Source organism: Poecilia latipinna, unplaced genomic scaffold (assembly GCF_001443285.1).
Source record: "Poecilia latipinna isolate Pla-1442-1.1 unplaced genomic scaffold, P_latipinna-1.0 Scaffold816, whole genome shotgun sequence".
In the NCBI taxonomy this organism is placed as follows: domain Eukaryota; kingdom Metazoa; phylum Chordata; class Actinopteri; order Cyprinodontiformes; family Poeciliidae; genus Poecilia; species Poecilia latipinna.
In genome coordinates, this window is record NW_015113432.1 from 252 (window position 1) to 11,743 (window position 11,492).

Below are 11,492 nucleotides of genomic sequence, written 5' to 3' on the forward strand. Positions count from 1 at the left end.
TCATTCGAGGAATCGTTTCAGCCCTAGCGTGTAATATAAAATCCTTCGAATTAGAGTATTACCTCCAGAAAGGAATGGTGCTTGAAAATGTTTCTCGTAAACTCTAGTGACTTAAAGAAGTCACTTCATTCTAAGAAAATATTAAATACTGTCTTATATTCTGCAGGGATGCGGTTGTTTAACCAACCAAACTATAAAAAGACTGAATGCAGATTCAGGCTTAAGATGGACATTCTGAACAATCAGAAGCTGTTTTTTTTCCCTCTCGATAATACAGTTGTTTCATTTATTCCTGTTACTTTGGCATGCAAAGCTTATAACTACGACTGTGTACTGGGCTACTGAATATGGGGGAAAAAAAGGAATACATTTCCACCAACAGACTCAGAACTTGTGGTATTGCTCTGGGAGATTTTATGGAGAATACAAGGAGATTTCTGAGCTTCAAAAATCTAAAATTTGCAAGAATGCAGAAGACCTTGAAGAGACATTTTTCTCCAAAGAAACCCCTTCAGACTGTTTGGGGGCATCTAGGAAAAGGCTTGTCTGGAGAATCAAAGGCGGAAGCTACCAGGAGTCCAGTGTAATGCCCGTCCTGAACATGTTCTAAGACAAATCTTGCCAAATATCCAGGAACAAATTAGTATAAAGCTTTTTTCAAACATGATGGAGCTGCACGCCACAAGGTAAGAGTGAAAATGAAGCGGTTCAGGTAATAAGAGACCAGTCAGGAAACTACTCAAAAAGCCAATAAATCAAACAGACCAGACAACCTCAAAGCACCGATCAAGTAAGAAGGGGCTATCAACACACAGTGTTTAGCCCTGAAGCTGGAACACCTTTATGACAGAGTAGAACGAGACAGGATTGATGAAGAAAAGAAGTCGCTGTTAATAAATAAAGTTTGCATAAACTTTACAGTATTCTCAACAAAAGGCATTAAAACCATGTAAACATCATCAAATAATCCAACATTGAAGCAGCAAACGTGCTTCACAAACAAAAATGAAGTGTTTATTTAATGGTTAAAATAACCAACTATGTTCGGCTAACAGGAATAATTTAGCAGTTTTATTCAACCCTGGTTAACTTGATCTCCAGTCGAAGAAACAAAAGTTTAAAGAAAAAAAAAAAACTATTCAATAATATCCGTTTGTTGGGTAAAGTGTGAAAATGATTGTTGAAATAAAAAAATAAATTAAAAAAAACACCTTCACACGTCCATTCAATTTAATGAAAATCCTACCAGAGGCAGTAAAATACTTTGAACAATGTTGTGATGGAAAACCTTCAGTGTTACCACCAACTTGAGCGCTGCTGCAGACCAGACATCCTCTCAGAGAGACAGCACTCCTTGAGCAGTGCAAACATTGTACAGTAACATTGGGCTTGAGAAACTGTCGTATCCACCAAATTTCCCAGATCGCGATCTTGTCCAGCATTTTTGGGATGTACTGGACAAAAAGCTTTGACTTACTTAATTCACAGTCTAAAGGATATGTTGCCAACATCTTTGTACAAGAAACCACAGCACAGGAGGCACAAACAATTCTGGGTCTACAGCTTATAACGTTATCCTTCTTCATCAGTATTAACTATTAATAATGTCACCTTCTGTAACAACGAAAACTATTTATTTGAAGCATTTTTGCACACGTTGATGATAAAAGGATTCTAAATGGGCTGATCTCAGCTAGTTTTGCATGCTCTCACCCTCGATATGACTTTCTTCCCACCATCCGGCTGTTCATCTCGCTTCCTTTTCTTTTTTATTCGATTCTGTTGCCTCTTCTGCTGCTCAGGTTGTCCTTCAGTTTTGTTGTCATCTTTCGTTTTGCCTTCTGTCCCCTGCCAGTAACGAACTGGACGCTGGTGGAAATGACCAAAGAGCGGCAGTTTAACAGCATTAACATACAACAACATACAGTTTAAAACATTCATTTCAACACTGAAACGGGGCCGGCAGGGTCTAATTTGCTGCTATTGTGGGGTTTCATTAAAAAAAAGGAAAAAAAAACCCCTCAAAGAATACAAATTAATTCATACCTTTTTCTTTTTTTCCACGTGTGAAACATTCACATCTGCCTCGCTGGGAGACGCCATGTTTGTTGTGTACGTTTTTGAAGTTCCTGTTGCGTCACTTCTGCTTCATCATTTCCGGATTTCTTGTTAATTATTTTTCTATTTCTTGATTTTTATTTATTTATTTTTTGGCACATTTTCGCAAATAATGTAATATTTCAGCGTGTAATATATAATCCTTCGAATTAGAAAAGCAGAATATTGTAAATAAATTACATTTATTTCTTTTTTTTTAACATTAGATCTTTGCCAAACTTACACCCTGCTTTACTTACACTCCACTATTCACAAATTAATGTTGCTTAGATTTCACATGATTGTCGTAATGTTTTTTTGTTTTTGTTGTAAACAACAAACTTTCTACATTGAAAAAATATTAATATTTTCAATGCAAAATATGTAAAATATTTAAAAGCAACATTAATATATTAATAGAATCTATTTCATTTTTAAATGATTCTGTCATGGGTTGTTTTGTTGAAGAAGGGCCAAAATACAAATAAGAGCTTGAAAGTAGTTTGGTGAATTGACAACTTTAATAATAAAAATAACAAAAATCAAAGGGAAGGCACAGAGACAACAGGAAATGAAAATAGCCAGGAAACAATGGGAAAACCAGTGAACATAAACACAGAAGAGACATGACATCCTGACATGGGAACAGGTGAGTGTAATCAGGGGAATGTTGAATAGCTGTGAGAGAGGACTGAGAGAAGGAAACTTAACACAGATAACACACAGGAAGGTTAACTAAACAAAATGCCTAATACCATGATAAGAGGATAAATAAAAAAATAAATACATAAATAACAGAACACATTAAATAATAAAGAAACTCAACACCTGGAATAAAGTATAGCTTACTAACATAAATAAACCCAGAAAGAATCAGAAAACAAAAAATTGTTCCAGTATTGATTTACACAAACCCCATTTCAGTTATGCTCAGTTTTGGTGAGAAAAAAAAAAAAAACAAACAAAAAAAACAAGTTTTTCATGCATTCTTCTAAATCTGAGCACATATTTATCTGTCATAAAGTTAAGACATTTTATTGATCAAATGTATTCTTTATTATGTCAGAAGACATGAAGCTTTGGAGTTTTAAAGGCTTTTTCAATTTATGAACTTCACTTGTAACTGAGAAAACATAAAGGTAAAAGTTCAAACATGTTGCAATGAGGAGCAGCTGGAAGTTGAAACCTATTCAGGAAGAGCGACTATGCTAACAGTGAAGAGTTATGTAATTTGAAAAGCAGAGCGCCGATCAGCTCTCCAGTACAAACAGGAAACTCCAGGAAGGAAAGGCAGACCAAGTCCAGTTGCAGCATGTCTCTCGATTTCAGCAAGGTATGTGATTTCTTGCTGGTTTTCTTAGTTTGTCCTTCTGCGACTTCCTCTTTTAACATTGCAATCTTATGGAGTTCAGCTCTTTTAAGCTCTTGTGAAGTGAAAAGATTGCTTATTTGAGGATGTTGCTTTAAATGAACACAGGACTGTGAGTGGATTTAATGATTTCAGCAAAGAGTTGAACTCCCACTCCATTCTTTTCTCAGTGCCTCTAGAGCTTTCACTAAACTATGTAGCCTCAGGCGTTCTCACTGAATACTACACAAAACATTTGATCCATTTGCTTCCTTGAAAGTTTTTTTTTTTTTTTTTTGTAAAATCTTGAGTTTCTTGGTCATAATGCAAATCTGATTCTTTCTCATCTTCAATCAATTAATCAAATTTTATTTGTATAGCACATTTCAGCAGCAAGGCATTTCAAAGTGCTTTACATAATTAAAATAAAAACAGCATGTGAGAAAGAGTTAAAAAAAAAACATCATTAAAACGCAAACAGTGAGAAAGAGAAATAAAAAGCTGTCTCTAGTCAAACGGCATTTGACAAGGACTTTAACCTCTCTTTAACTTTAATGGTTTGATGTCAGTTTTTACTTTCCTTTATCAAAGATGGATGTGTCTTCCCGGCCAAAGCTGTTTGATTTCCATGGAGTCGCAATGATTCCTATTTTCACAGCAAACTGGGAAAATGTCCAAAATTTTCAGGCCAGACCAGATGATATACTAATAGCAACATATCCAAAAGCAGGCAAGTCTACATAATCTTTACATGTGTTTTATCAATCACAGATTTCTGTGTGTGTGTGTGTGTGTGTGTAGGTGTGTAGGTGTGTGTGTGTGGGTCATTAATCATATCTGCCTCTCTTCGTCTCCTCAGGGACCACATGGGTCTCTCAAATCCTTGACTTGCTGTATTTTGGCAAGACGTCTCCGGAGCGTCTGACTTCACTCCCCATCTATGAGAGAGTGCCTTTTTTGGAGATGTCCATCCCAAACTTGTTGTCAGGTCAAAGAAAAGATGCATTCTTCACGTATAATAGCCTCACTTTAAACTTCCAACTGCACATCATAAAACATCGTAATCTGTAGGACTTGTGTTTGTTTGTCACTTCAGTTTGATGTTTTTAGAGTGTCTTGTTTTTTTGTTGCTCTTTTTGTTTTAGCTTAGTTGTGTTTCCTATTTAGTGATGCTTTTATGTATACCGATGTTTTGCTGCATTCATTAGTTGTTTCCCAGGTGTTTCTTTGCAATGTCTTCCTATTTTAGGTCATTGACCTCCGACCTCCCAGTAATATCCTCCCCATTATAAGTAGCCCTTCTGGTTTTGCCAGTATTGTCAGATCAATCTGGTATGCACTATGCTGTTTCAGTACAGATTTTATGCTTTTGCCCCCCTGATCAGATTACATTTTTATACATGGACTCCTCTTGTTATTGAGTAGGCTTTTGTATTTGTTTCACCCCCTTCTGTCAGTGATTTGGTACTACCTGACAGAAGGGTTTAAGCAGCCCACACTGAGAAATTAGTGCAAAAAGCAAAGCAGCAGAAGAAGACATCTTTATGCATTTTTTTGTTTGTATGCTTATACAGGAAAAGACCAGGCAGATAAGCTTCCTACCACCCCTCGACTCATCAAAACCCATTTTCCTGTTCAATTTGTACCAAAGTCATTCTGGGAGCAGAACTGCCGGGTAATGAGGCTTTACTGTTTGCATTTTCTTAACATGACCAGAACGAGTTGAAATACTGAACGGTGCTGATATTTATTTTCTCACAGCAATGGTACATTTTTTTTACAAACGTCTGTTTCTTTGGTAGATGATCTATGTAGCCCGCAATGCAAAAGACAACATGGTGTCTTATTACCACTTCGACTGCATGAACAATGTCCAACCTGCAGCTGGAGACTGGAACAGCTTTTTCCAGAGATTCATGGAGGGAGACAGTATGTATGAAATCATCGCCTTCTATGTGTTCATACTTTAATAACGTCCATATTGCAAGCCTTTCCATCCATGCATTCTATGTACCTGCAAAAGAGACACCAAACATTGTTAAAAATAAAATATCAATATCTTGGGTTGGTTGAAAAGGATGTAAACTGATGTAATTGGCATCCAGCATACAGGTGACTATTTCCTTTTAATTCTATAAATTGTTTCCACAAGTTTTGTCTGTATTTGGCTTATTTTTATTCAATAAATGAGAGTCATTTTTCTTACTTTAAGATGGTCTTATAAGTTTGTAAAGACTTTAATTTAAAGAAGGTGCATTTTCTTCTGGATGATATACACAATTCCTCCACAATAAGCCTGCCTTCTACTGTTAATCTACCATCCAGTGGTGTTTGGCTCCTGGTATGACCATGTGACCAACTGGTGGAAGAAGACACAAACCCATTCAAACATCCACTACATGTTCTACGAAGATATGATTGAGGTAATTTGTTTTAATCTTTCACAGATTTCTCCTTATTTTACACCTAAAAGGTGATGAAACATGGATGACTTCTGATCATGTTTGCAGGACACTGGACGGGAAATAGAGAAACTCTGCTCCTTTATCGGATTGACTCCCTCTGCTGAGGAGAAGGAAATGATCAGAACTGGAGTGCAGTTTGACAACATGAAAAAGAACAAGATGGCCAACTACTCCACACTGCCAGTCATGGATTTCAAGGTGTCTCCCTTCATGAGAAAAGGTTTGATGAATAAGTTCATGTTGTAAGAGATGTCACAATCAACTTCCAAACACCAGTGCAGTCAACTTATGCCTGTATTTCTGCAGGAAAAGTTGGTGACTGGAAGAATTACTTCACTGTGGCACAGAACGAAGAGTTTGATGCAGACTACAAGAGAAAGATGAAGGACCCTGCCCTGCATTTCCGCTGTGAACTCTGACAAAAATAGATGACAAACACAACTGCAATGAAAAAAAAAGAGATTTTTATTATCAAATAGGAATAGTAATGTAACCTTGAAATGTAAAGAAAAAATGAACATAAGCCTATTTTGTACTAATTTTAAACAATATAATTATTTTGTAATATTTAAATAACAACCATCAGATTTCATTTTTTAGATTTTAAAATGAATAAAAATATTGCATTTCCCAAAGAGATGATGGCTATATTTTTTTTCTATGTGATGTTAATATTTGTAATTCATTTCAAACAGATCTTATAACTATTACTGGGACTCTTATTGTCATGCTGTTCTGGAAATTATGTAAAATTTTGTAAATTTAAAATGTTAAAGCTATCATGTTTTTTTTTTAATATATGTATATATAGATTTGTGATGTTTGAAAGACAACAAAACAAATTCAGTTTTGGTAAAACAATAATCGGATGAAACAGTTCTGTATTTATTATAATCTAACAAAGTAGCTGTTTATTGAACTCATCAAAATCCCTAAAGAAAAACAACTTGTGCAAGATGAAGTTATCATGTTCAGTTACCCAAATTCAGTTGGGACCAATACGGACAAGAGTATGAATTTAATCCTCAATGGTCAGTTCTTTCTATGACATTACACTTTCCTGTACCCTAAGCTGACTACTGATCTGAGTCTTGGTATATGGTTGTGTGGGATCTGTGAGTGTAAATGGACGAACTTGGCTGCAGTGGGAAGTGCTGTGACTGTTTACTCAGTTCATTTACAAAGAGGAAACCCCCACACCCTCATGGACTGCTAAGTAAGGAAACTGATGATGAAAGGTTTAAATACCGCTACTTTTGGAGAAACACAAGAAGCTAGAGAGACCACATTTAGAAATCTAAACATGAAAGAAAGGTGGATAAATGCCAACAAGTAAACATGAGAGAACAGTAACTACAAAGAGCATGACAGGGTTGAAGAATGGGTCAAACAGCGAACAAAAAGATGACAATGAACCTCAGAAAAGAGAATGACGGGAAAACGAGAAGCAAATCAAGGAAAGGGGAAGACAAATTACCAAAAATAAACTGTGATCTGCAAAGAAACAAAAAGCCAAAACCAAAATAAATGAACAAAAGAATAACACAAAACCACCACATGAATAAAAGCCTGAAGATTAATGACAGAACTATTTCTTAAGCAAGAACATCAGACCTTGTTCGAGTCACCAAGACGACAAATGCTCTATTGAAACTGAGGAAGTTGTGCAAGATGTCACCCTGAATATTACACAACAAACTAATCACTGTAGTTCAGAAGATCCTCATATGACTACACAGTAAGAAGGTAAGGTAAGTTTGGCTTTATTCTACTTAAAGATGAACATATAATGTCATAGTGTAAATGAACTGATGAACAGGAACATCGACCGACAGTTTTGTAAAAACTCTATGTGCTCACAGAGATAAAAATCCGAAAGCTTGGGTCACACATTTAATTGACCATCTGGAGACTGAGAATGAGAATAACCAAACACTGCCAGCAACATAATGCAAAATGATCAGAAGACAGAGCAAATTTTAATTAGGTTTTATGTTTCAATATCCACATTCATCTGTTTAAATGAGTGTGGTTTAGAAATAGTCTAAATGAGAACATTTAGAGTTTAGACATTAGGCTTCATTATCCCTAGGAGGACATTTGTTTTCATAACATAGTACTGAGTCTTGAAAGACAAAGAAAGTGTAATTAATGAAATCATAATTTGAAACGGTGTATTGTAATTACTCACATTATTATTATTATTTTTGTCTAATCTTAATATGTGATCATCCGAAACTGTTACTTGTGTGTTCAAGTTCTGGTTATTTGCTTATGTCTTTCCATTTTAATTTATTCCTTGTGTTGGTTCATTTATTCTCATTGATTGTACTTTAATCTTGCTTCCTTCAGGTTTTTCCCCCTAAGTTCTCTCTGTTTTGTCAGTCTGTCACCTCTTTCCTCAGTCTGCTGTCCTTCTCAGCTGATCTAATCCCCTGATTTGCTTTTTTTTCCCTCCACTTTCATTCAGCTGCTTTCCATTGTCATCTGATAAGCTAATTTGGTCTCTTTGTCGCTTCTGCTTCTCGTTTAACCCTTGTGCATGCGAGGTCAGAGGCAAACGTAGAGGACTGTGGAAAATGATACAAGTTTTACGTGTGTGGGGTCGGTTGGACCCCATTTCTGGACACAAGGGTTAAATCTTTTTCTGTCCTCACTGGCTCCTTCTTGCTCTAGCTGTTCCCTGCTGTTCTGTTGCACTCTCAGTGGTCTCTTTTAATCATGCATTCTTTGACAGTTCAGAAGTCTTGTTTGTACGTTGATCCTGCTTTAAACTTACAATACACAACAGAAACATTTAATAAGAATGACAAAAAGGCAACTGCAATATAAATTTGTAGGTGAGCAAAAACTTCTCACAGCATTATTTGCTTAACAGATGTTCTTAATTTTGGAGTTCTACTTTTTGAGGATGGTCTTTCACTGCTGAATGTGGTCTGAAACATCTCTATTTATTTAAGACATAATGAGAATAAAATAAATCTTTAATGGTATTCATAGATGGAGTTGCCGCCTCGTCCAACTTTGTTTGACTTCCATGGAGTCTCCATGACCAAATACTTCACTGACAACTGGGAGAATATTCAGAGCTTCAAGGCAAGGCCAGATGATATTCTAATAGCTACTTACCCTAAAGCAGGTGAGCTCAAGTAGGGACAATAATTACTTTAATTTCATTGTATTATATTTATGTTTTGTAATTGAAAATGTTTCCATCCCAGGAACCACATGGGTTTCCTACATCCTGGATCTTCTCTACTTTGGGGAAGCAGACTGTCGTTCTTCTGTTCCTCTGCAAGAAAGAGTGCCTTTCCTGGAGATCAGTGAGCCTTCTCGACCTAAAGGTTTAATCCTAGACAACACACACATTTGTACATCTTTTTGCATTATAATCCAATTGAATCTTTATTCTTGTGGGTTAAGGATCTGTTGTCAAAAGGATCCTTTTTTTTTTTTTTTTTTAATGAGCCATGCTAAGCTGCTGAATCTAAACATGTCAAGTTGTGTATGTCATCAACTGCAATCGTATCCATCTCCCAAGGTAAAGATTTGGCAGACCAGCTCCCCACTGCTCCTCGTCTCATTAAAACCCATCTACCAGTTCAGTTTGTGCCAAAATCCTTCTGGGAGCAACGCAGCAGGGTAAAACGACATGCAACACACATGCACAATTCAGGAAACCAACAGAAGAAATCTAAATTGTTGTTTATGTCTTAACAGATTGTATATGTGGCACGTAATGCAAAAGACAGCGCGGTTTCCTATTTCCATTTTGGACGTATGAACCGTGTTCTGCCAGAACCAGGGGACTGGAGCTGCTTTCTGCAAAACTTCATGCAGGGAAAGGGTAGGTACAATGTTAGAGAGCCACAGCAGAATATATAACTTCCATCCAACATGTGAGCAAACACCTTCTATGCTTCCAGTTGTGTTTGGATCGTGGTATGAGCATGTGAATACCTGGTGGGACCAGAAGCAGACTTATTCTAATCTTCACTACATGTTCTATGAAGACTTGATTGAGGTAAGGGGAGTTGTGCTTAAAACGACAAGCAGGCCTACAGTTTGAAATGGCCTCCTTTCCATTTCTGAAAGAACAGCTGGACTTCATGCTAATGCAGTGTTTCTCAACCCTGGTCCTCACCGGCCCCCTGTCCTGCACGTTTTAGGTATTTCCCTTCTGCCACACACCTGAATTGTATCTCTGGGTGATTAACAGGCTTCTGCAGTACTTGATGGTCATGCAATCATTTGAATCAGCTGTTCTGGAATAGAGGCACATCTAAAACATGCAGAGCAGGAGGGCGTTGAAGACCAGGGTTGAGAAATACTGTGCTAATGTGTTAACTCAGCCTTTTGATCCTGGTGTGTTGAACAAGGGGCAAATCCTTTTATTAAAAATGTTTTTGTAATTTTTTTTTCCGTCTAATGTAATTTATGAATTGTCCTACAGACAGTTCTTGTAATAATTGTACTTGGCTTCAGTTTCTTTCTTTTAACATGTTGTCTTTAATCATTTTTAGGACTCTGGACAGGAAATCAGCAGACTTTGTTCTTTTCTGGGCTTGTCTCCAACAGCTGAGCAAAGGGAACTTGTCCAAGCTAAAGTGACGTTTGACAATATGAAACAAAACAAAGTAACCAACTTCTCCACTGTCCCAATGATGAATCAAAGTGTATCTCCTTTCATGAGGAAAGGTCTGTAAAAATCTTTTTTAAAGATCAGACATTTTCACTAGTTTTATCACTGATTCAACTCCTTATTTCCAGGAAGAGTAGGAGACTGGAAGAACCATTTCACAGTCTCCCAGAATGAACAGTTTGAAGAAGACTTCAAGAACAAAATGAAGAACACTGCTCTCGTCTTTCGCAATGAAATTTAAGGACCTTGTCTAAAGCCTCACGTTGTTAGCACAGGAAGAAACTCCTGCGGAGTTTTCACCTTTCTTAATGTACATGCTGTGTTTTCTTTGCACATTATGCATCTGTTGTTGCACTTTAGAACTGAGTAAAATGAATGTGGAAGAGAATTTAAATTATTTCTCCTTTGAGGCAAATAGACATCCAATAAACAGGAGACGTTTTCATACAATGTCTCATAGAATTTAATGTTACAAAAATCCCTCAGTCTGACATGAATACTCGCATTGCTGCACATTAATTTGACATTTGTTTCAACTTTTGGTACAAACGTTTCTTGTGATTCTTGGTCTCTATTCGTTTTTATTACTTTAATGATAAATTAACCATTTCGACAATGGACTTGCACATTAACTCTTTATTTGCTTATTGTGAATATCTGATTACCTTTTCGATTATGCTTTCTTAAAGTTAAAACGAGTTCTAACAAGAAATAAAAAATGTCACACTTAAAAAAATAGTGTGTTCATACCTAACACAGTTTGGAATGTAAAAGGTAGTGATGGGTAGATGAGGCGTCATGTATCGTTTCGACCCATAGCAAAACTGTGTCGATACGGTATCACTGAATACTGACATCTGCTACACATTAAAAATTCCTACAGGCAAAGTACTGATTTGATGACCTAGTCTATACAATAAAATTTAAGTCTTTGTATTTT

General features: G+C 36.5%; 2 protein-coding genes and 1 long non-coding RNA gene across 6 annotated transcripts; 2 read left to right on the forward strand and 1 right to left on the reverse strand.

Annotated features, from left to right (window-relative positions):
• Nucleotides 1-1,765: 1,765 nt before the first annotated feature.
• LOC106956418 (uncharacterized) lies at nucleotides 1,766-2,198 on the reverse strand. Its single transcript, XR_001426767.1, has 2 exons — nucleotides 2,047-2,198; nucleotides 1,766-1,869 (listed from the first exon to the last, which is right to left on the reverse strand). It is a non-coding gene; the product is annotated as an uncharacterized LOC106956418 (long non-coding RNA).
• Nucleotides 2,199-3,156: 958 nt separating this feature from the next.
• Nucleotides 3,157-6,368, forward strand: LOC106956430 (cytosolic sulfotransferase 3-like). Its single transcript, XM_015047260.1, has 8 exons — nucleotides 3,157-3,430; nucleotides 4,037-4,175; nucleotides 4,305-4,433; nucleotides 5,020-5,120; nucleotides 5,248-5,374; nucleotides 5,771-5,868; nucleotides 5,956-6,130; nucleotides 6,217-6,368. Exons 1-8 carry the CDS (start codon nucleotides 3,410-3,412, stop codon nucleotides 6,327-6,329), a joined length of 903 nt encoding a protein of 300 aa, XP_014902746.1. The 5' UTR covers nucleotides 3,157-3,409; the 3' UTR covers nucleotides 6,330-6,368.
• Nucleotides 6,369-6,698: 330 nt separating this feature from the next.
• Nucleotides 6,699-11,281, forward strand: LOC106956416 (cytosolic sulfotransferase 2-like). Of its 4 annotated transcripts, none has more exons than XM_015047243.1 (8): nucleotides 6,699-7,656; nucleotides 8,911-9,049; nucleotides 9,132-9,233; nucleotides 9,452-9,552; nucleotides 9,631-9,757; nucleotides 9,837-9,934; nucleotides 10,434-10,608; nucleotides 10,681-11,281. In XM_015047243.1, exons 2-8 carry the CDS (start codon nucleotides 8,911-8,913, stop codon nucleotides 10,791-10,793), a joined length of 855 nt encoding a protein of 284 aa, XP_014902729.1. In that variant the 5' UTR covers nucleotides 6,699-7,656; the 3' UTR covers nucleotides 10,794-11,281. The 4 variants fall into 4 exon arrangements, with proteins under 4 accessions (XP_014902729.1, XP_014902727.1, XP_014902726.1 ...); XM_015047241.1 differs by having other exon boundaries at nucleotides 6,701-7,661; nucleotides 9,132-9,254; XM_015047240.1 differs by having other exon boundaries at nucleotides 6,701-7,656; nucleotides 9,132-9,254.
• The last annotated feature ends 211 nt before the right edge of the window (nucleotides 11,282-11,492 follow it).